The following is a 24,946-nucleotide window of genomic DNA, read 5'->3' on the forward strand; positions in this document are numbered from 1 at the left end:
TGGAGATGGATTGAGGATTATCTACAACACTAAAAAAAACTATTAATACTTAATCGCCTATTTCTAATAAACAAAACCCATTGTTACTCTAGTTGGTAACAATTACCTCCTCGTCAGGGGAAAAAAATAATAAGGACGAAACTTATTATTTTTTTTTAATCATTACTAACTAACTGTATTCCACTTGTTGAAATGATGGTTTGCTTGGGTATGGATATAAATATATATTTTTTTAATACTTATCAACAATCATTTTTGAAACTACTAATGATATTGTATAGAATCTAAAGGATTGTAAGCGGAAGTGCTGGGTGTGAATTTAATAAATGAATTTCCTAATCAGCTAATTTAAATTAATTCTCTACCTTAGATTGATCAAATAATTATTTTTCGAACACTCGAAAGACTTGATAGTATGTTTTCTTATTAACTACTTAGCAAGAATGATTTGGGCGCCCATCATCCTTTTCAAATAAACCTATCTACTTTTTCCTAAACTACCAGCTGGAATTTTAATTAACATAAATAATCTTCGTTTTCGAAAAATATTATGTGCAAGTCTTTCTCATTTTATGAAGAATTGATATTAACGGGGGGGTTCATTATTTTTTCTGAATCTCGAATAGCAAACCTGTTGTTTCCTATCCCTCATTCTATTAAATTTTAGTTTAACTTTGATATAAATTATTTGAGCGTGTATCGTAGGACGGAACGTCAATGCGAATTGCCGTTCAAAGCGTAACCAAAAAAAAAAACAACAATATCAAATTCTCGTCGCTCGCGGAAAAGTTGAAGACTTTTTCCCTACTAGGGACAATCTCCTGATTTTTTTATTAGGATTACCGAGACAACTCAACTAAGGTATCTAAATGGATCCGAATGGTGTACTTTTTGAGATTTCGGTAAGTAGAAACTTTATTTTATATGTTTCTTTACATTACCTTTCGCTTCTATTTTAGGTTCGGCCAAAAAGGAAAATTTTAAGTACAACAAAAAAAGAAAATGGTTAATAAACAAATGGAATTATGATTGATTGCTTATTTTCCTGTGGACTAGATGACCTCCCACACTATGAATTCAGGCTGGTTTTAGGTGGTCGGCTGGCCAGATACCCAAATTTTTACCGTCGAGGTTGGCAATTTCATATGAGGAAGTACCCTGTTTTCGCAAGATTTTAGCGGGTAGGTATTGAGCACCGTATTTAGCGTTATACTTTTCTAGTGCACTTGATTGTCGCATGTTGCGGTGATAAACGAAGTCACCGGGACTAAAGGATTTCGATTTTCGAATGTGCCGGAGGTTGTAAGCTCCTTTGCTCTTCTCGTGAGCAATCTCGAGATTTTTTTTAACCAATTCCTGAATTTCTTTGCATAGATTATCCGGCGGTTTAGCTTGCTGGATTTCCTTCTGAATCGTAGAAAGTTCATGGTCTGTTCCTTTCAGGAACATTTCATACCCGTGTGTTGCAAAGAAAGGTGTCACTTTTGTTGCTGAGTGAATAGAGGTATTTAGGACAGTTTCTATTTCGGTTAGTCTGGTGTCCCAGAGTCTCTGGTCACCTCTTGCGTAGGTCCGAATTGCGGCATTGACTGTTCTATTGACCCTTTCAACAGGGTTCGCCTGTGAATGGTATTTGGAATTCAGCCAATGCCGAATGTCGAACCTACTCAAAAGGGACTTGAACTCTTTGGAAAGAAAGCAGGATGCGTTATCAGTAATAACGACTTCCGGAATCGAATTTCTAAGGAACCATTGGTCCCTCAAGGCGGCGCAAAACACAGGACTATCGATTTTTCTAAACGGAAGAAGCATTACCCACTTGCTGAACAAATCGACTACCGAGAGAATATATTGGTTCTGTTTTTTGCTTCGTGGCAAGGGGCCAATAAAATCTAATGCGATTATTTGCCAAGGATGCGACGTTACGCGCTGTTCTCCCATTGGGGGAGCCATAGCTGTATTCGGAAACTTTGTTTCTTTACAGGTACCACATGCACTTACGTAATCCCGAACATGTTTGGTCATACGTGGCCAAAAGAATCGCTGTTGGATTCTAGTCAACGTGCGGTCGAAGCCCGGATGCATAGCCTCGTCATGGTTTTCTTGAATGATTTTCATTCGTGCTTCAGGACCCGGAATTTCTTTCCACGAATAACGTTTATCTTCAATTTTATTCGGTGTGGAAACATACTTGAATAGTACACCGTCCCGGACCTGAAAGTCAACAAAATCATCTGGTTGATTTATAACCTTTTCAAGCAGGTCGTTGTACCAGTCAGCATCAGCTGCGGAGGACACCACGGCTACGCTGCGGGACAAAGCGTCTGGGACAACATTGTCGCGACCTTTACGGTGTGTTATGGTCATGTTATGATGTTGTAAAGCTAGACACCATCTACTGCATCGAGAAGCCGTTTTCCATTTCGCGGTCATGATGTGGGTAAGGGCGCTAGAGTCTGTGATGAGAGTAAAGTGGCTCCCTTCCACAAAGCCTCTGAACGCTTCTATGCATAATAATGCAGCGAGGGCTTCCTTCTCACATGCATGATAGTTACGCTGAGGAGTGGTGAGCTTGTGCGAGTGGTAAGCAATAACTCGTTCATGACCGTCCTGTTCTTGAGTGAGGATACCAGCGACCGCCACGTCGCTAGCATCCGTTTGAATGGAAAACTCTTTCTCGAAGTTCGGAGCCGATAAAATAGGGGCTGAGATAAGTTTCTCCTTTATTTGATCGAAGGCCTCCTCAGCTGCCTTCGTCCAGACCAAAACCTTAGATTTGGTTTTTAACAAATCCGATAGGGGAGAGGTGACGCCACTGAAATTCTCTATAAATCGCCTATAGTAGTTGGCCATTCCTAGGAACCTACGAAGCTTGGTGATAGTGGATGGCCGTTCGTATTCCACAATGGCCCTAATCTTCTCTGGGTTAGCACGAAGACCGTTCGTAGAAAGTAAGTACCCTAGGAATGGCAACTCCGGTACACAAAACTGTGACTTCTCGATATTGATAGAGAGATTTCCTGACTTCAACCTCCTTGCCACCTCACCCAAGAGTCGGATATGCTCCTCGAACGTCTCCGATACGATGATGATATCATCAAGGTATACGAAGACGTTCGGTTCGAGTTCTCCGTGCCCAAGGATTCTGTCCATCAGGCGAACCAAGGTTGCTGGACTATTGACAAGTCCATAGCAACACCGCGTAAATTGGAACATTCCACGGCCCTGTACACTGAAAGCCGTATATCGTCTTGAGGATTTCTCCAGAGGAATCTGGAGAAAAGCCTCGGATAAGTCAATCGTGCTTAAGTACCGGGCTCGTGGAAGCTGCCCTAAAATTCGAGCAGGGTGTGGGAGTGGATAAGCGTCCCGTATCGTCCGCTCGTTAATCTTTCGAGCATCGAGGCAGAGGCGTACTTTGCCTGACGGTTTAATTACTGGGACTACGTTGGACGACCAGTCCGATTGAGCGCGTTCGATAATGCCCACCTTGAGCATCCGCTTGAGCTCCGCTCCCACTTTCTCCTGTACCTTTGGGGAAAGAGCATATGGGTATTGGCGAACAGGTGCTTTTCCTTTCCATTCGTCGGCTATCTCGATGCGATGCTCGGCTAAGGGGGTTTCGGTGAGTGTATCAGGTTGGGCGACCAAAAACATCTGTTTAGCCTTCTCCAAAGCATCAATCTGTCCTTCTGTTAATTTTAAGGCATCCGTCGGTTCAAGCGAATCCTGCTGATTCCTAGTTTCAATTAGATGGCAGTGTTTTATGAATGGAAAGACCTCAAAGTTCTCCCAGAAATCCATTCCGAGGATACAATCCACTGAAAGATTTTGGACAACGAGTGTCGGTATTATTTTAGTACGACCCGTGAACACGTAGGGAACGTAAAGTTTTCCTATTATGTTCAGCTCGGAACCGTTCGCAGAACAAACAGTCATCTGCTGAGAGAGTGGGTTTATTCTAGGATTTTGGAATTTCTTAAAAAGTTTTTCGCTTACTAGGGTAAGTTGACTTCCTGAGTCTAGCAGGCCACTACACTTTACGCCGTAAGCCGTTATGTCCGCGTAGGGACGATTGTCGTCCAATATGGGAAATGATATGTAATGAACTTGGGACAAATCTGGGGAATATGCCTGATCTCGAACCGGTTCCCATAGTTCGGATGGCGTGGTGTCAAGAGGGAATGAATTTACACGCTTGGGTTGGACGATCGGCGATTTTCGACCGCCTGCAACCCGTTTTTTTTGCAGTAAGGACAATGTTGTGTCTCAAATCCTTTAAAACCACAAACCATGCATAATAAACCCCTGAATTTTTGGCAGTTTTCGATTGAATGAGTCTGTTGTCTACAATTTAGGCATTCATAGTCCCGTGGGGGACGATGTGTGTGTATAAGTGAGTCTAGTGTCCTAGTTGGTTTAGAACAACTGGCTTCTCTCTCGTCGTCTTCCGGTCTGGGTTTAGGTTTGTCAGATTTTCCCGACTTACCTGGCACTTCGTTTTTCCTACTTTCCCTGAACGTATCTTCTTTCTGCTTCCCACGATTGAAGTCTTTCCCTCCTGATTGATTAGGAGGACGATTACTCGGCATTCGATTCTCGAACCTATTTTTGTTTCTTTCTGGACGTTCTATGGTAACCATATTTGCTGATTTCTCAGTACCAAAAACTTTGGCATATAATGAGAAGTTGGACGCATCGATGGTTCGACCTGCTTCAAGAAGATCCATCAAGCTGTGAATTGGTTGCCAGAGCAAGGATTTCTTGTAATTGTGTGATATACATTATGCATATTTGAGTGTTTGCCTCTAAGCGTGTATGAATCCGACTACTATTGTGTGAGCGTGTATCTACTCAGCTCTCGGTAGAGCATCCATTGTTTAGTTAACCTTGCTGAAGGTAAGTCGTGTACGGCCATGGCTACACGTTGAGTGATTCTGTGTTAATACCTAAATTGCACATTGACGACCGTGACAGGTTTTATTATTCGTTGAAAAGGAACCTTATCCTAGCCGGAATCACTCAACGTGCAGAAATAAAAGAGTAAATAAAAGAGTGAAAAAAGTGAGACAAACGTAAATTAAACGTGGAGCACTGCCGCTCTAAATTTTTCATTTTCACTTTCGTGTAATGGCCGGTGTGTAATTGCAGTTGTGAGTTTAAGTGCAAAAAAATTAATTAGAAGAAGCAAGAAAGATGTGTTTAGCTCGGGACGAGCACCGAAGAAAAAGCTCGGGACGAGCCGTTGAAAAAAGCTTGGGAAAAGCACTAGTTGAAATTCTTATTGGAATTATTGAAAGCTCGGGACGAGCGCTTTGAAAAAGCTCGGGACGAGCACGTTGAGAAAAAGCTCGGGACGAGCACGTTGAGAAAAAGCTCGGGACGAGCACTGAAGGAATTTTAAAAAAGCTTGGGACGAGCACCAGTAGTGGAATGGTTAAAAACTCGGGACGAGCATGAAAAGTGTTGATTGGTTCGGGACGAACATCAGCAGGATGTTTGGTTTGAATGAAGAAAAACTCGGGGCAAGCATTGAAGGTGTTTATGAGGGTTGAACAAGCACTTGTGGCTTAATTAGTGAGGCAAATTACCGGGCTCCGGATGAACACAAAAGAAATTTTAGAAAGCTCAGCAGGAACAAGCAGGAAAAGTGTTAATGGCTCAGGATTAGCTTTAGTGGTATTCGGTTGGTATGGAAAAGCTCGGGACGAGCATAAAAAGTATCTTTTTTTTAGCTCAGAACGAGCATCAGTTGATGGTGATGATAACAATAATTTAAAGGAACTATAACGGTTCGCAATGAGCATAAGAAGTGTTAATTCGCTCTGGACTAAATGCTCATTAGAATGACTGGAAGCTGTTTGAGAAAGATTTATTTTTGTTTTAGTTGACTCGTGAACTTAAAAAGAAGCTATTTGAAAATTCGCAAAATTGCATCTTGAGTTTTTCTTTGTTTTTCAGGAGTATTCTCATTCTGCGAATTTCAAAATGTCAACCGCCGGTAAATATGTCCGTGCTCCTGCTTACGAAATCGAGGATGAAAGTGTAAATGACACTTTCAGTCCAGGGAAGTATGTCCGCTTACACCAAAATAACGCGGGATGCAGTGGCGTGGATGCCCAGGTAAATGACGATTATGCCGATTACTTTAGAACCGTTGATCCGGACCAAGAAGCACGTGAACTTCGACAAAAGGTGCTGGAACTGGAGCAAACTATTGCTGAGTTGTCTGGGGCCAAGAATCGCGGTGTTGATCACGATCGTAATCCAGCGTCGATGTCAGATCAATATACTAGCAATCCCATAGTACCTTTCCTAGCACCAACAACAACCGCTACTGTTCTGCCTTGCGATGCCAGTGCATCGAGCATTAGGTGGGATAACATGAAATCGTTTCCGAGCGGGGTCCCTGCTAACAAGATGTGGGAAACTTGGACCAAATATTTTGAAAACTTCGAAATCGCAGCGTCATTATCAAATGCTCATGATCCGGTAAAAAGAACGCAACTTCTCTATTTATCTATTGGGGACGAACTGCAGGGTATCGTCCGTGCGGCAAAATTGCGACCCGCTTCTAACGAGCCCGATTGTTATGCGATTTTCGTTAGGAATATTGAAGAGTATTTGAAAGCGCTAACTGACACGTCGGCCGAACACGATATGTTCTCTTCGATGCATCAGGAAAAAGGTGAATCGGCAGTCAGTTTCCATTCCAGGTATATTTTGATAGTTTCCTAAAATTATATTAAAACAAATTTATATTAATATTACGCTCTATTTAGGCTTATGGAAAAAGTTTGGCTTTGCGGGTACAGTCCGACTGACCAAGATAGATTTGTTCGGACGCAACTCCTTAAAGGGTTAAGAAATCGGGAACTAGCCAAAGCAGCAAGGACTTATGGGCATGACACGAATTTCATAGTACAGTCAGCAGCGCGGGACGAAGCTTTCCTTCCCGAGCCTTCATTTGCTGACGACTCAACGTCTATTATGGCTGTAGCTCGCAGGTTTTCTCGTGATACCGGTGTAAAGCGTAAATATAATAGCTCGTACGAGCGAAACGATGGATTTAGACCAAAGGCCACGTATGGCGGAAAGCCTATGCTGCAACGATTTGAAAGATGTTCCAGGTGTAATCGAGAAGCTCATGTTGACAAACGCTGCCCAGCTTTGGACAAGCCGTGCCGTTCTTGTGGACGCCTCGGACATTTTGCGGCAACATGTCGTAGGAAGCGAATCCATGTTGTTGAGGAAAGCCGTTTCAAATCCGAGTCTTTTCAACCAGGACCTTCTAATTCTGCAACTCATGTTGAGAATCCTAAAACACAGGTAAACACAAATTAGAATGTTATTTTAAATACAGTTTTGCAAGTTCAATAAACAACTTACCACAAAGTTATTCATCGTTTTCTTGTTCATTCATTCATTTTGTTTGAAAATATATTTTTCATATTCTAGCAAATCAATGCACTTTCGCTTGGAGATGTGACAATTGATTGTGCTATTGGCTCATCAAGTCCAATAAAATTCCTCATTGACTCAGGAGCGGATACAAACGTGATAGGTGGGGAAGATTGGCAGAAACTTGAAGAGCAATTTCGAGCTGGGACAGCAACACTTCATCCTATCGCAGTACCGGCAAACAAAAACTTGCGTGGCTATGCTTCCAGTAAACCTATGTCGGTGGCTTACGCTTTCAGAGCTATGGTTCAAGTTATTGGATTAGAAAAACCTGTTATCGCTGCAGACTTCCTGGTGGTAAGACAGGGACGATGTTCGTTGCTTGGTAGGAGTACTGCCAGTGACATGAAACTGTTGAAGGTTGGGGCCGAAATCTATAACTGTGAAAATGTAGAGAAAACCGATCTGTTCCCTAGGATGCCAGGAGTAAAAGTGAAATTTTGCGTTGACAAGTCAATTGCTCCAGAGAAGAACGCCTACTATAATGTGCCGGCCGCATATCGCGAGGCAGCAAAAATGCGACTGAAAGACATGGAAATGAAGGGAATTATTGAGAAAGTTGTTACCGCACCTGATTGGATCAGTGGGATGTCCGCTGTTCCCAAGGGAAAGGACGATTTTCGTCTAGTCGTCAATATGCGCGCACCAAATAGAGCAATTAAGCGCCAATATTATCGGTTGCCTTTGCTTGAAGAAATGAAAGTGAAGCTGCATGGGGCTAAATATTTCTCGAAACTAGACTTGTCCAATGCTTATTATCATCTTGAATTGAGCAGTGAATCACGTGATCTGACGACTTTCCTTGCAGAAGATGGTATGTACCGATTCACACGGCTCATGTTCGGGGTAAACTGTGCTCCCGAAATTTTTCAACGGGAAATGTCACGAGTGTTGGAAGAAGTGGAAAACAAAATTGTCTACATTGATGACATTCTTCTGTTCGCTAGTACTCTGGAGGATCTGCGGAAAACTGTGGCACATGTTTTGAGGATTTTAAAGGCAAACAATCTAACCCTCAATACTGCTAAATGCGAGTTTGATCAAACGCGCATTAAATTCTTAGGCCATTTGTTAGATGAGTCGGGATTTAACATAGATGATTCAAAAATCAAAGATATAAGAAAATTTCGCCATCCAAACTCAACATCTGAGCTAAGAAGTTTTTTAGGACTAGCCTCGTTTGTAAGCCCCTATTTAAAAAATTTTGCCGAAATTTCTTCTCCGTTGTGGGCTACAGTTTCTTCAAAATCCTGGAATTGGGGACAAGAGCAAGAAAAAGCTTTTGAATTGATTAAAGATCGTATCATCCGTTGCACAGTTTCTCTTGGATACTATTCGGAAAAGGACAAAACAGTCTTGTATACAGATGCCTCTCCCAATGCTCTGGGTGCGGTGTTGGTACAAGAAGACAGTGTTCGAAATCCTCGAATAATAAGTTTTGCATCGAAGGCGCTAACGACAATTGAGAAAAAGTATGCACAAAACCAACGTGAAGCGTTGGCCGCTGTATGGGCGGTCGAACATTTCGCTTACTTTTTACTTGGTAGGCATTTTGTTCTGCGAACTGATGCAAAGGGCATCACATTCATACTCAACCGGTCTAGAGAAACGGCAAAACGGGCTTTAACAAGAGCTGATGGCTGGGCATTGAGGTTGAGCCCTTATAGCTATGAAGTCGAGTTTATACGTGGTTGCGAGAATATTGCGGATCCTTCTTCTCGTCTCTATGAAGGTAATGACGAGGCATTTAACGAGGACACTAGCCCGTGGGAAATTGCACACCTGGAAGCTAATGCTTTGCAGTTTTTGACTGAGGACGAGATTAGGGAACACACGGCTAGCGACAATACCCTCCAACGTGTACTAGATGCCTTGGAGTCAGGAGATTGGGCAAAAGATTTAAGGAAATTCAAAGCTGTTTCAAGTGACTTGTTTTCGAAGGAAGGTATGCTTCGTTTTTTATTTATTTATTTTTTTCTATATAGACACTATTATTTCTTTTGTGCCATTCGTGTCTGTAGGTATCCTTGTGAAAAATGGATGTGTTGTCGTTCCTGAAGACTTGAGAGAGAAAACCTTAGCCATAGCTCATAGTGGGCATCCATTAACGGCCAAATTAAAAAGTATTTTACGCAAGTGTGTTTGGTGGCCTGGAATATCTTCAGATGCTGAACGGTATGTAGAAACTTGCATTCATTGCGCAGCGACTGGAAAACCTGAAAGACATACTCCCATGCTTCGAACATTTGCCCCAAAAGCTGTTTGGGAAATAATTGCCATGGATTATAACGGGCCTTATTTGAAATTTGGAGGAATATACATCTTGGTCATTATTGACTTGAGATCTCGTTATGCTATAGCTCGGCCAGTGAAGTCCACTGCATTTGAATTCACTAGGAAGATTTTGGATGACGTGTTCGAAAAGGAAGGTTTTCCGAGTTCCATCAAAACCGATAACGGTCCTCCGTTTAACGGTGAACAGTATGCACAATATTGTACTGATCGTGGAATTAAAACTATTTTCTCGACACCATTCTTCCCTCAGCAAAATGGATTGGTGGAGAGCTTTATGAAAGTTGTAAACAAGGCAATGTCTATAGCTGTTTCAAGTGGAAACCACTTCAGTGAGGAACTCCAAAATGCTGTTCAATCATATAACGCCGGGGCTCATTCGGTAATAAAGGTTCCCCCAGAAGAAGTAATGATGGGTCGAAAAATTAAACGAGGTTTACCGTTGCTTGAACGTGGAAAATCTGATTACAATGATGATCTGTTAAACCAGAAGGATCGTGAAATAAAATTAAAAAGCAAAGCTTGCGAGGACGTTCGGCGTGGAGCAAAGACGAGTTCAGTGAAATCAGGCGATACCGTTATCATTAAGCGTCAGACGAAAACGAAAGGTGATTCTAGATTCCATGTGAAACGCTTCACGGTTATCAAAGAGGAGAATGGTAGTTTGCTCCTCGCTGATGATGAAGGTCGAACGGTGAAACGGCATGTGTCTCAGACGAAAAAAGTCCACCCTTGGAGGGAAAACATCTCGAACAAGCAAGTTGTAGCTGAGAATTCCAAGCGCCCACAACGGTCAAATAAAACCCCGGCATATCTTTCTGACTATGTTCATTTTACGGAGAACGAGTTTTTGTAAATATAATCATTCATGCTATCAGTTCTTCAATCAAAAGTTGTTTTTTTTTGTTTCATTTTCCTGGGAGAAGGGGGAAGATGTGTGATATACATTATGCATATTTGAGTGTTTGCCTCTAAGCGTGTATGAATCCGACTACTATTGTGTGAGCGTGTATCTACTCAGCTCTCGGTAGAGCATCCATTGTTTAGTTAACCTTGCTGAAGGTAAGTCGTGTACGGCCATGGCTACACGTTGAGTGATTCTGTGTTAATACCTAAATTGCACAGTAATCAACTCTCATATTACGCCTCAACACATCTAGTTTCTCTAGGTCACTCATGGGGCAATTCATGGAACGAAACATACTTTCCATTTCATGGTAGTATTCCTGGAATGTTTCGTTTCTCTGTTGCCGACGGGAATATATTCTGTTTCGAACAAGGGCATCTAATTCGGGATGCACGAAAGTCTTTTTAAGCTCAAGAATCAGGTGGTTCCAATCTTTCAACTGACCAGCCGCTCTCATGGACATGTACCAATTGAGCGCTGGTCCAGTGAATAAATGGAAAGCTGAATCGAAGAGCGATTCCGGAGAGGTATGTTCAGCCAACGCGAGTTGGGATACCAGCTCCAGGAATTCGTTCAGCTTGAGACCCTGGTCAGTCCCTGCGTATTTCTCCAGTTTCCACTTTGAAACAGCTAGGGATTTGTGGGAATTTCGCTGGTAACTCTGCTCGTAAATTGGTTGCCCAGGAATGGGGTTCGTGTTCAGTAATGGAAGCGAATTTATCGACATAGGAATCATCGACGGTGCCGGCGTTGGATTTAACATGGCAGAGGACGGTTTAGCTACCGGATATGAAAACGAAACTGGGGCTCCTGATACAGAGTATGGATTCGGATCCGTATGTCCTGGAGCTGAATTCTGACATGCTAGTGGAGGCATTTGAGCATACGGATATGCCATTTGGGTCGGATATGAATTCGACATGGACGTAGTCAACGACGGGTAGACAATTGAAGTCGGGGGTGGTAGTGGTCCAAGGGAAGGACCCCCGTAACAACTTGGCACGGGTGGAGGCGGTGCGTACAATGGATTCATGTTAGTGAACGCACTGGAAATTGGCCACTGAGACAAGGCTGAAAAATTTCAGTCAATTTCGTTAGACCCGACCAACGTCTAGTAGTCAATGTTATCGAAAGAATATCAATGTCATCTACGAGTTGAATGACCAAGCTACAATGTCGGTCAGGCAGCAATGTCAATTTTGAATGACATTTTTGCACTCCACTCGCACCACACATACGATCATCTTTCTATTTGATTTTCTGGCTGTTATGAGAGGGATTTCATGTTATAAGTTGCGCTACAGTTGAAAAAATGTAGCTGTTGGCCGTAAGAAGAAAAAAGTCGTAGCAAGCATGATGTCGTTCATTCAACTTGGTTATGACATTGTAAGCACATGTCGCTGACCAAAAATCAGTATCGCATGACATAGACATGCAAAGTAGTATCAAAGTCGGCTGACATTGGCTGTCTGACACTGATAATTTGCAGCTCTGCACTGAGAATTGCCTCCCGCGCCTGGGTATGTTGTCGACGATGTTATTGGATTGGTCCAGTGATTAGATGGTTTTGTATGAGTGTGATCGGTAATGGTTCTCGGATAATAACTGAAGCTAGAACTGGCTGGAAGTCCTGTTGGATGATAAGAGGACGACCAGCTTGGAATGGCGGGCATTGATGCTCCGGATGACACCGGCCTGCCCTCATTAGGATACGGCCAATGGGGTGGGTAAAAATTGGTTAAGAATCCGGCTGTAAATGAACTCGTAGAAGGATAATCTGGTATTAAATTAGGAAATCTATTACCTGTGAGGGAAGGGTGTCCAGCTGAGGCTGTGATAGAGCTAATTGTCGCTGAAGCGCTCGAAATCAGTGCTTCAGAACGGATACCTGTACTAGGCGTTGTGCCTGTCGTGTAAACAGGAATATTAGTACCTATCTGCGGGAATGGTTGAGCAACAGCAGGAATGTCTAAAGATCTACGAGCATCCGAATACGAGGCTCCCGCCGACAAATAGTTGGCGGAGTACTGTGAATCCTTCGGTATGGTTCCGGTGCACGTACTGACGCCTTGGGACTCGTTTTCTTTTTGATTTGAAATAGGTTTTTCGTTATGTTTCGCGTGAAATCTCCGCAGCTGGTATAGCTCGTGTTCTAGAGTCAATAAAGCCTCTCTCATATCTGACGGTTCAGTATGATTCTGATTTATCAACCCTAAACGCTTCATGGCACTGATTACGTCTTGATCATCGCTGACTAAAGGTGACATCACAGGATTATCCTGTGAATCCGTACGGGGAATGATTTTAAGATTTTCTCCGCGTGTGTTGACATTTATCGGGTCAGGATCCCTGAACATTTCAGTCAGATCTTGAGACTCCAAAGGATTCTCCGGCACGATATTCGAACTAACAAAGAATCTATTTAAAAACTCGAGGCTTTTATTAAGCAAGCCGTTAAGTTCACTATTGTGATCTGAATTTGCCCGCGTTTTTATTAACTTGATACGACAAGCGATGTGCAACAATGTCGATCGATAGTTTGGGGTTAATTTGTTTATTCCGGAATTAATTAGCTTCTCTATCTCCTGAACTTTCTCGGTTACCTCGATAATGTGCTGACTTACACTTCCATATAAATACTTAGTTGTCTCGGGATATTCACTCTTTTCTCGTTTTATCAACTCTCTAAGCGCTCTTCGTTTTCTAACTAGAGGCTCGGGTTTTTCGAAAATGATTTTCCTGACTTCTAGCTCGAAATTTATCTCCTCTTCTGTCAAATGATCGACGCGAATTTCAAAAAATTTAAAATCAATATTTTCTTCTGTTATTGCATTGGCTTCGTTAGCACTTAAACTGGCCATTTTCGATAAATAATAAACGAAGGGATTAAGAAAGTCTTGCTGATTCACTGTGGCTAATAGATAGGAAATGAAAGTTTACAAACTTCACCCAAAATTTGAACACTTCCGAATATAACTATTGAAATTTCAAAAACCGCTATTGTGGCTGAAATAGAATTACTACTCAACTATACTAACAAGTTTTAGCAAACAATCATACTCGACAAGTTTCACGCAGACAGTTATTCACGATTAACGAGGAATTCGTGAGTCTCCCTTGGTAAGTGGTAAAAAATATTCTAATTTATTCAATTATGAATATTTTTTCATTTAGTTAGATCGCCAAATGTAACAGCCGGCTAGCTCGGTCGACTCTTAGCTTCAGGATCGGCACAATCACACTTACCAGGGCAGACTTACGACCGACGGTTAGGGTTGCCAACGAGAGAACTTGGGCTGAACAATCAAACAAGGGGGTTTCGGATAGGCGTTGGACAATAGGACATTTACATTTTACAATTTATTGGGAAAACATAGTTTAAGTGGAAAGGTTTGGGGTTTTACAGCATGGTATTTTGACGGGGCTGACGCTTATACCATACGGGGCTCATACCTGGATTGGTGGCGGCGTATCTTGGGAGCCTTCCTAGTGGCGTACGTCCACGTGGTGTTGATGAGGATGATACCCTAACCTTCCAGATGGTGTTTGGGAAGGGTCGACAGGATCCAACGGAACTTGGGTATGGTCCGGAAGAGCAGGAGCTAGGCCCTGAACGGCAATTCAGGTCCGGATGGGTCCACCCGGTGGCGGCAAGAAACGACCGGATGCGTCGGGTGGAAGAAAGGGCCTTCGTCACTTCTCGTCCGAAATAGGGTCCCGCGAAACTCGTTGGCGATGTCCTAGTCTTTTCCGGAAACCCACGTGGCTTTTAGGCTTAGCCTTGTGGACCGGATTACAGCGTAACTTAGACCGTGACCGACTTGACTCACGGTCCAAACTTCAATGACTCTTTCGGCTTCACTTCCCTTTTTTCCAGTGGTGCCGGTTACCGCTTTTTATTGAGCAACTGTATAATGTCAACTGTCAAAAAAAACCCATGCAGCAAAGAAGGTATAGGGGTATTGGAGATGGATTGAGGATTATCTACAACACTAAAAAAAACTATTAATACTTAATCGCCTATTTCTAATAAACAAAACCCATTGTTACTCTAGTTGGTAACAAGCTATCTCTGGCTCATATTCTCACGTTTTGCGTACCTCTATTTTCGTAGCACCAACAAAACCGCGAAGGGCATGACTCCCGCTACAACGCATGCAGCCTCGACGAAACGGTTCGGTATGCACTGATGACCGGCAAATTCATTCGCCTTTGAACATTGTTCAGCTTCTGCTGGTTACAGTGGATGTTAAGACCAGATTTCCAGGCGGCCCTGCCATACCGAGGGATTGACGAAACCACACTCGAAATTATCCTCCGCTGACTATTTCGGATCCCCGAGTTCACCATTATCCTCGTGAGTGTGGCCGTTGCTGTTGCCTCCTTCTTGCACACATACTCAACGTGGTTTTTAAAGCTGAGTCGGTCGTCAATCAGGTGAAATCAGGTTTGATATCAGGACCATCTCGGTTTTGTGGTGAGCCAACTGCAAACTCTTGGAGTGCATCAAGCTCTATACCGCTTCTACAGCCTCTGAAGCTCTTAGCTGGACGATTTCTACTGAGTAATCCGTCGCTAGTAGCCGTCCATCGTCCACGCAACCAACCAACTTTATTCCCTCTGGCAGGCTCAATGTCAGCACCTCATCATATGTAATCCAGCTGTAACATCCATTTCCTGAAATCCTTCGCTCGTCATGTATTGCAGCTTACGGTTATGGAAATAGCTTTCCATCAATTTTCAGATATTTCGATATCCTCATTTTTATAAGCGAAGATGCAATCGCTTCTCAGCTTGTTGCTGCAAGGGCAAGAATAGCGAACCGTAAGTTTCTCTTTCAAGATAGTGTTAGGCATTTGTCATAAACCGGAAGAAAAAAGGAAAGGAAAAAATCTTCACGATTATTCGCTCGGCGCGTGTTAGCTACTACCTATTACCAGATTGTTGTAATATTCCTTTTTAAATTAGTGGAATTCAGGATCAGTTATCCTCTAGTGATATAAGCTTTACCGTAAGTTAAGGAAATAACATTCAAACGGGCCTGAATCCTAATTGAATAACTTTTTCTGTAGGGTCCACTAAAGAATAGAAAGCTTGATTGGAATCACCGCAGCCTACAGTGATTATAGTTTGTAAGGAAGTATGTATACTTATAACATAATTAAACAATTAGTTATTGATCGATATTTCATAGGTTGCAAAGAATTGCATAAACCACGAAGATATAAACAGAGTAGATATCATAAACTAGCAAGCCCACTAAATTGTAAGTCCTAACCTCAAATTTCTACTGAACTTCCGAAGGATTCATGATTTTCTCTTTTTTTAATTTGGTGCTTTGAAGTTTTTTGTAAACAAATACAATACTCTCAAACTTAGTTCCGGCTTTTTTTGCTCTGTGTGTCAATACAGCTGACACTATTGAAGGAGTTGCGTACGTTCAATGTTACTACCGCACAAAAACGATCTCTTCTCCTCTTCTTGAGTCTGGCTTTATCAGCCGTTTCGATGACAGTTCGAATGCCGTCGACAGTGCATCACCCTTTTCGAAAGCCGAATTGATTTTTGAACAATCCGCCTTCGCCCTCGGTATAACGCTGGATACGATTAAAGATCACCTTTTCCAGAACCTTTCCAACCGTATCCAGTAGGCATATTGGCCTGTATGCCGATGGGTTCCCAATAGGCTTTCCTGGTTTGGGCAGCAGAACCAGCTTCTGCCGTTTCCAAACCTCTGCAAACATCCTTTCCTCAATACAAATTTGCAGTTACGATCGGAACATTTCGGGAAATTCCATAATGGATACCATCTGGACCGAGAGCCTTTTTCCAACTGAAGGGATTTTGCGATGTCGCGCAGATCTTCCAACGATATTAACTCCTCCTCGGTCGTATCACAGTCGTACGGGACTTGCGGCCAGCTATTGATATTATGTTGAAGGAACAGCTCTCTCGTTATTTCCCTCAGTTTATTGGGGCACATTTCAGGTGGTGCGCTACCGCTTTTGTTTCGTGTTTCAAGTCTCATGCATGTACGTCTCATGGTGTAGAGCTCAGGTCTCAGATCTAAGGTCCCATTTTTGATGTCTCAGGTCTTATGTCTCACATATGTATCTAATCTTTGTATAATGCTTCATGGCCTCATGTCTAAGGCCCCGTCTTCTAAACGTCAGAGCTCTTCTTCCAACTTCAAAAATTTTGAAGTGTTCTTTTATTTTTACGAACATTTTCTCTTCGATGTCGTGTTAATTCTGAAAACCATGTAAAAACCCCGGGCTGATTGCGAAAAAACATGCCTGCAAATGATGCTGAAAGTACACACGACCATAATTAAACATCCCAGTAACTAGCTATCGATGAGGCCAGTTGTGCCGCATCAGTTACGAGAGCTTGATATTTGTGTTAGCACCTGTTTTCGTGCTATAAGGTTAAATAAGTAACATGTTCATATTCACTTACCTAAGCATCTGACTTCACAAATATTCGACCGAAAAAAAATATTTCCTCGGTTGATGAACAACTATCTCTCCTTTACTTGACGCCAGCAGGCTCGGTCTCCGCTCTTAAGTTTCGCCGTCACGAGTTTCCAACGTCGAATTCTCCTGGCCATTGTCCTTCTGGAGTTCAATTGTGTGTTTCTCTATACAGGTCTCAGTCACAGTTCATCGTAGCGTATCTTCACACGTTTCCGCTTATGAATTTTGATTTAAATATCTAAATTTAACAAAATATTGTATAGGTCTGTTTCAATGGATAAACGGATAGAGTTCACTGAGACTTTGAGCTGGAATAAACTTGCAACCATTTATTCCGTTAGCGGGTTTGGACTTCATCCTGAAGCCTATTTTTTTTAAGTAGTAGAACATTCACATAGGGGGGTTAAGCACTTTTAGCAGTAAACGGGTAAGTAGGTGTAAATTTTGGGTAGCAGCCCAAATACGCGTCATCAAGGTAATACTTTAAATGGGTAAAGATTTTGTATATCACGATTCATGCAGTTGATAAAGATTAGTTATGGCCCATAACAGCTTCGCATTCTTAGTCCAAAAATCCATTGACGCTCACGTAGTGCCAGTTGCCCTGTGAATTGAGAAAAAAATGTTAGGAAGGTGCAAATCGAACAACATTATACAAATTTACCTGAATTCCCAAAGACCAACCCGATCCAAGTGGGTTGCTAGCGCTAATGCCGTTCCGTTTGCAAATGTAACCAGATTGAGATACAGCAAATACGTGCTCCCCAACGGAAACGTTTTTGAATCCAACGTTACCCTCGTAATGGGGAGGATCGTTCAAAACATTCATCAGTAGCTTCCACTGGGTGCCCTCGGAACAGGTTGTCGTTACCCCCTCACGAACCGATAGTCGACCCTTGGTATCGACGGTCCAGATTCCTGCCCGGCCAACCGAGATTTGTTTGAAATTAACTCCGGGTAGCGGATCCACCGGAATCCATTTGCTACCCACTGGAAACTCTTTGGTGATTCCGCTTCGCCAGAAAGCGGCTCCATTCTTACCGACTGCCCATACCTTATTATCGAAGATACTTATACTAATCAATGGTTGATCGCAAGCTACGTGTTCCCAACCGGTGCCCTGAGGATGTTAAAAATGTAATCAAGATCAATATTAACGATTTAAAGCTAGTACTTACAGCTGGTTGGGAAAGGGAAACTCCACGTCTATACAGTGCATCTCCATTGGCTGCCACAGCCCAAACCGAAACGCTACAATCCATTTCGGCACTGTCCGGTTGTAAAGAAACATCGACAATTTTGGTGTTTCCAACCTCTTGCCAGGGACCGCTGGTTGACAGTCGGCACTTTCGATACCACCGTCGTCGGCGGACGTAATCTGTGAATTGCTTCTTGGCGTGATAGGTGGCAGGAAAATCTATGGCATACTGCCAACCCTCACGATCAACACCGCCAGGGTTTTGGAAGTCCACCATCCAATCGCTCACCCACTGCCAATGCATCGACAATAGTTTGGTGTGCTCCTTGCTGCGTTTATGCTTTCCAGTAATATCACTCCACATGTGCCGGTCCGTTGGCAGTCCTGTCGTCGAAAAGCCCGACAAAGGATTCCATCGTTGATTCTCGTATATGTAGTAGTTATGTGTATCGGTCATGGGATTGATTCCCTGATTGCTCGTTTCGAGACCCTTCAAGAACACTCCGCCCCATCCTCCGGTGTATACCCAAGCCGTGTTATCGTATCCGACTCCCCAAACGATTCCCGTTCTACAGGATTGCACCCGTCGAAGGTGCCCGCCAATTTGGCGCCAGAATACGTCCTTCAACGAAATGATCAACTTGGGACTGTCGTAGGTTATGCTGATAATTTTTACTCGACCACTGCTGAACAAACTGTACACCGCATCCGGTGCCAGACCTTTGCGGTACTTGAACTTCGAATAGTCTTTTCCATCGACGGTTATACGAAATCCGTCTGATTCACTCCTGAAAAAGAAACACAAATTTTAACGAGCGAACGAACACCGAAACAAGTTTTTAAATCAGACCTTATTTCCAGTTTGAAAGCGGCCCCTGGTGAAAACAACATCTTGATGTCACGTATCTCGTCGTTGCTCCAGCTTGACGATTCCATCGAATTGAATACGGTAATGTTCTCGTTGAAGCGCGGATTGATGTGGAGCGGAATGTTCCGCTGAGATTCCATCTTGTGCCGGACCTGCACAGTGGGATGACTTTGCAGGTCAAACCTGATTTGGTCCGCATCGTCGCAAACAAAACCCGAGATTTCCAGACAGGATCCAATTGGCATCCTGAAATATATCGAAATTTTTAAAATAAGTATTTAAATTTGATTCAATAACTGACTTACCCATTATTCAAAGCCATTAAGTAAGGAGTTTCGGCCGCCGATACGTCGATTTCCTGCCGATAAACATGAGAATCCTTCTGCAGCTGCGAAGCCTCCAGATTGGTGGGATCGAAAACGAAAACGTCGCCCATACCAGACGTGATCCAAATCGAGCGGGGTGAAGGTTTCCCATGGAGCTCGTTCATCTGGCAGCAGACCGAAGTCAGGTGCGAAATCCAGTCCTCCAAGTCGGTATCGCCACTGAACTGGATTTTGATTGGTGATGAGCCCGGTGGTAAACGGGGAGCGTGAATTGCCAAACGAGCCGATCCTGGTTCACTGCAGCACATGATGGATGTGATTTCCGATAGCGAAAATTGCATCTGTGAAAATTTATACGAAAGATTTTTAAAATGTATGCACAATTACTCAAATAAGAGAGGTCTAACTATACCTTGGTGGTGATTCCGTCCGGGTTGAGGATGGTTAAGGTACCGGAATCCGGTCCCGTTCCCTGGTTGTTGACCCATTCCAACTCTAGCAGGCAATCCTCGTAAGCGTGGCCCGATTTGGAAGCACGTGCTTCGCCCGTTTTTACCCAGGAAGACTTCTCGATGGCTTTCTCGTACAGCGCGAACTCGCTTTCGCCCAATGGGCCCGGTGGCCGGCTTTTCAGATCGTCCAAAATTTTAATCCGCCACGGTTGGATCAGCTCTTGTTCGTTGGCATTGGCAAAGCTGTCATTAAACCAGTTCGGCAACTGGTTGGGATCCACGCTGACAGCTCCAGCTGCGCAACCGACCCACAAAACTTCACACTCGGCCCAGTTCTGAGATCCACCGTGGTCTTCGTACTCGCCAAAGACACCCGAGTCCCGGGAACTTTCGCCCTCGAAAACGCTTGAATCTGTCTCTGGATGAGCCTCGGTACCGACAACTGATCCTACACTTCGAACTGGACTCCAGGCTCGTGAGTTCTTCAGTTGCTTCCCGGATATTTCGTAGATCTCGTTCAAGGGCGCACTCGAAGCTACGACAGTTTCGCTCGATAGATTTCTGGTAACTTTATTTTCAACAAGACTTCCCACATGTTGCGTTTCACCTTTGGCGTTGATAATATCTGGTGAGATTTGTGGTTTATGCCACAGCTCCGGTCTATTCTTTGGATTGTTGGTTGGCGCTGAGCATGAAGTTTTATCTCCGTTATCTCCATGTTCTTGCTGTAACTTTTCCCGATACAAGCTGTTTAAGCTGCGATGTTTACTCGATGGAGATTCGCTTCCACTTCGTCGACTACAAAGAGAAAAATTACTGGAAGTTCGGCTCATTTGCATAGGCAGTTGAATCAGGCGCCACTTTTTACCGGTAGGATCCGACTTGGACACCCCGGAACGGAAGTACAGTGCCCTATCTTCGGAGCCCACTGCGAAGACCTGATCGTTCGGCGCTACTGAGATATAGGAAATATTTCCTACCATTTCAACCCATCCACTTCCTATAGCTGCATCTTCGCTAATACCAGAAGCTTCCCCATGAACTCCCCGTCGGAACCAAACATGATTATCATTTGTGACGCACCACACCGAATTCGTACCAACCGATACTTGCGCAATGCTCAGATTGTTTCCAGGGGGCTTCACTTCGAGCCAAGCGGTCCCCATCAAAAGATCTCTGGTTACTCCAGCCCTTACAATCGCTCGGCCATTGTAAAGTGTGGCCCAAACGAGTCCCGTTGGACCGACCGCTATCTGAGATACTTCACACCCGGAAGAAGTCGTCACGTCGGTCCAGCGAAGCCCTTCCGGCGACGAGGTGCTCACACCTGATCTAAACATAATCCGTCCATGTGCAGTTACTGCCCACACTAACAGTTGTCCAGCCGGTGCCCCTGGGACGTTACAAACAGTAACGGAAACATCTATAAACGGTTCTTGGGTTGGATCTTTATGCAAAGGCGCTATAGCGCACCACGAGTTCAAAGCACAATATCTCCTGAATCGAACCCACTTCCGTCTCCGCACACAGGACATCCAATTCTTTTGCGGTTGATAGGTTGCAGGAAAATCTACAGCATAAGTCCATCCATCGTGATCCAATGGCTGCCCATCCAAAGTCAGATCCAGTTGCCATTCCTTGCTCTCCCATTGCCAGGCCATCGATGGCAACCGTACGTTATTGATGTTTCTATCTACCGTACCTTCCGCATTGGAAAATTTATATCGATCAGTCGGAAGAAGTCGCCCGGACCATCCCTCAATCGGGAACCACCGTTCATTTTCGTAAGCTTCCTCCTTAATCCGGATCGGGATGTCCAAACCATAAACATGCACATAGACCTGTCGATCCCCGCCGATAGCCCACATAAAGTGCGGAACTACGGATATCCGCTTGAACTCCAGTCCCAAGTACAGGAACTCCCGCCAAGCCGATCCAGCAGTCGACAAAGCGTACACCCGTCCTTCATTGCTGTTCGCAAATAGCAACGTACTTGGCATTGCCGTCGAACTCGTTCGCCTTGTGAATACCAATGAGAACGACCCGGAAGATTTCCTTCAATCTCGACTAGAGGCAGCCTTCGTTCAACACATTTTGCCGAGACACCTTAAGGGGAGAGACAGAGAGAAAAGTCATACGAAACAAATCGATAATTTGTGATTCATGCAGCACTAAAACGCCCCGGTGAAAATTTCGTTTTCCCCGGCATCCCCAACGAAAAACCCGACATCAATATCAAACACAAAACAAACTTACCTAGTTTAACCAACCAACCACTATTATTTGTGCCTTTTCACTTTTTTATCGACTATTTTGTGTGGAAAAATCACCTTATCAGTTCCAGCAGCAGCAGCACGCACGCACCGTTTGTTGTGGAAAAAATTGTGTTTAATGTTTTGGTTTTCAGGAGGGGCCCGTCGGAAAGTGCTGTTGTTGTGCCCAAGGTTTCTTAATAGAAGGTTTGCTGACTTTTGCAGTAAGTAGGCGAGGAGAGCGCGGGTGTTGGTGGTGCTCGTTATCTTTGTTTATAAACATAAGACAAAAATTGTTTGGTGAAGCAAGTTGATTCAATTTAATCAGAGTTCATTTTCAGTGTCCTCAAGTCAGTTTCCATCAGCCACCGGCCTTTGTTCGAAGCCAACCAACCCGAAATTCCAAACCAGCTGATTTCCCTTGGACCGGTGTTTCCCATACTAGCCAGCTTCTAAATAGCTAACACCAAAAAGGTTTTTTAATATCCGCTATCAACCAGCCATCAAACCAAACCCTTGAATACCAGAATCCTTCCCTGACACCGGCAGTCATCAGACAACCGATCATCCGCAGCCCGAGCTCATCTTTAACGAGCGCACACCCGGATTTGTGTGTAGCAACAACAGCAGGATCGGTGAGGATATTTAAGCCAATCGAAAAACATTGCAGCCTGTTTCTGCGGTGGCAGAACGCAAAACTCACCGCTGGAACCAACCGAGTTGAGCTGCATATCATTCCGGATATTCTAAAAGTGTTTACCTATCTGTTAACGTCACACTTAATCTTTTCTCCTGTGATCGGGACAATTCTGACGATTTCAGGACAGAAAAACAGCTGTCCAATTCATCTGTAGGTTCGCAACGGTTTCGTCCTGTGGTTTCCCGCATACTAAAAAACTATATCTCAAATATTCTAAATCATACATTGACGGCTCCAGAAAAAGTGATTGTCTCTAAAAACGCAGCTGTTCTGTTAAACTTTACTTCGAAAACGCTAACAACGAAACATGAACGTTCACGCTCATTTTTATTCAACCATTTTCGAGTTTTTTTCAACCGTTTTATGGGTTTCTTAGAAAAACTTTCATTATTGTTATTTTTTAACCATAATGAACTGTTCAATTTCAACCGTTTTCCAAGTACATGGTGGAAAACCAAAATAATGGTTGAAAATTTGAGCGAAAACATTTGGTGAGCGGTCCGCACTCGTTTGATTCGGACATTAATTTTCGGGTGCAAATCAAATGTTGCAGTTCAGATACCAGCGTTTTTTGGACAAAAAAGTATAGAGTTATACTCTCCGGGATACTGATGACAAAATTAAAAGGTTGAAACCAATGACCAAGAGCAGGTAAATTTTGTAATTATGCTGATTTTTTTTTGTGAAATTTATCATCCATATTTCCAGTGTCGTAGAGAATCCCAACGGGAACCTTCAGATGAACGGATGGCAAATTATATGCAGCTGGAATTTCTGGCGGAAGCTGCTGCCTGCGAAACTATTTCCAGCTGGGAACTTATTTGACCGCAACAATTCAGGAATAAATCTTCCGGGATGAAAATGTCGGAAAAAATGACGGCAACTGGATGAGCTCATTTACGATTAAATGTTGTATTTCCAAAATTTGTTCACAATCAGAAAAACATGCAACTTGGTGACTTCAATTTCTTCCCGGACAGCTGATAAGGTAATAATATTGTACACTAATTGTCAATCGAACTATTCATTTCTTTTATTTTCTAGACAATCATAAGATGCAGTTTGCAAAAAGCAAAGGTTGCAAAAAGTTTAGCCGGAAGATTGATCCAGCATTCATGAAGGGGAAGATTTTTGAAAATATCTAAGCCCTGACGTGGATGTTAGAATCGGAGTAACTGATGGATTAATGTTCCGAGCCGAGTTGGTTTAATACTCAGCACTCCGTCCGTCCTAGTTTGCTGACCCAGCCTTCCGGACCCTAGAAAGGTAGGTTATAAATTTTGATCAAAATAACACGATTTAGCGGTCTCTTGTACTAGTTGGTTAAATTTTTTACAGGTTCGAGCTCGACCACCGGTTCCGATATGATCCATGAGTGGAAATTTCTTTTGGAAATAATATAATGTATATGATTAAACAAAAATAAATTATTTCTGCTTATTAAATTACCATATCTTTTCTTTTTTCATTTTTTTCTTTTCGGAAAACGGTTATTTTACAACCATTATCCCGTTTTAGCAAACGGTTGAAAAATAACCATAATCCAAGTTCTCCGTGAAATCTCATTTTATGAGTTTTCACTGAAAACTCATAAAATGACTTAACCCACAAAACTTCGATTATGGTTATTTTTCAAACATTTATGGTTCAATATGGCCGAGCGTGTTCATATGAAAGAGTGATAGTAGCTGGAACGGTGATAGAATGGTTTGAACGGTTACCTTCAAATTTTCATTAATCGTAAAAATGATCTCGAACCGTTACCCATACCGTTCAATCCTTCTGTCAAATTTACGTCGAAAATTGACGAAACGCCGGTCAGAGATGCCACATGGTTTGCACAAAAATCAGTACACAATAATGAAAATATCTTTAATTTCTTATATTCTGATACGACTATGGAGTGTTTCTACGACAATAACTATAAAATTTGGAAGCAATATTTTACATGATACTACATCATAATTGAAGTTATTTTGTGATTTTTTAAAATTTAGGTACTGATTTTGGAATC

General features: G+C 43.0%; 1 protein-coding gene across 1 annotated transcript; it reads right to left on the bottom strand.

Annotated features, from left to right (window-relative positions):
* Positions 1 to 17,438: 17,438 nt before the first annotated feature.
* LOC129756242 (tectonin beta-propeller repeat-containing protein) lies at positions 17,439 to 22,365 on the bottom strand. The gene is made up of 7 exons (XM_055753049.1): positions 22,237 to 22,365; positions 19,941 to 22,086; positions 19,508 to 19,869; positions 19,185 to 19,448; positions 18,315 to 19,122; positions 17,801 to 18,256; positions 17,439 to 17,740 (listed from the first exon to the last, which is right to left on the bottom strand). The coding sequence occupies exons 2-7, from the start codon at positions 21,978 to 21,980 to the stop codon at positions 17,699 to 17,701; spliced, it is 3,972 nt and encodes a 1,323-aa protein (XP_055609024.1). The 5' UTR covers positions 21,981 to 22,086; positions 22,237 to 22,365; the 3' UTR covers positions 17,439 to 17,698.
* Between the last annotated feature and the right edge of the window lie 2,581 nt (positions 22,366 to 24,946).

Source organism: Uranotaenia lowii, chromosome 3 (assembly GCF_029784155.1).
Source record: "Uranotaenia lowii strain MFRU-FL chromosome 3, ASM2978415v1, whole genome shotgun sequence".
NCBI classification, from domain to species: Eukaryota; Metazoa; Arthropoda; class Insecta; order Diptera; family Culicidae; genus Uranotaenia; species Uranotaenia lowii.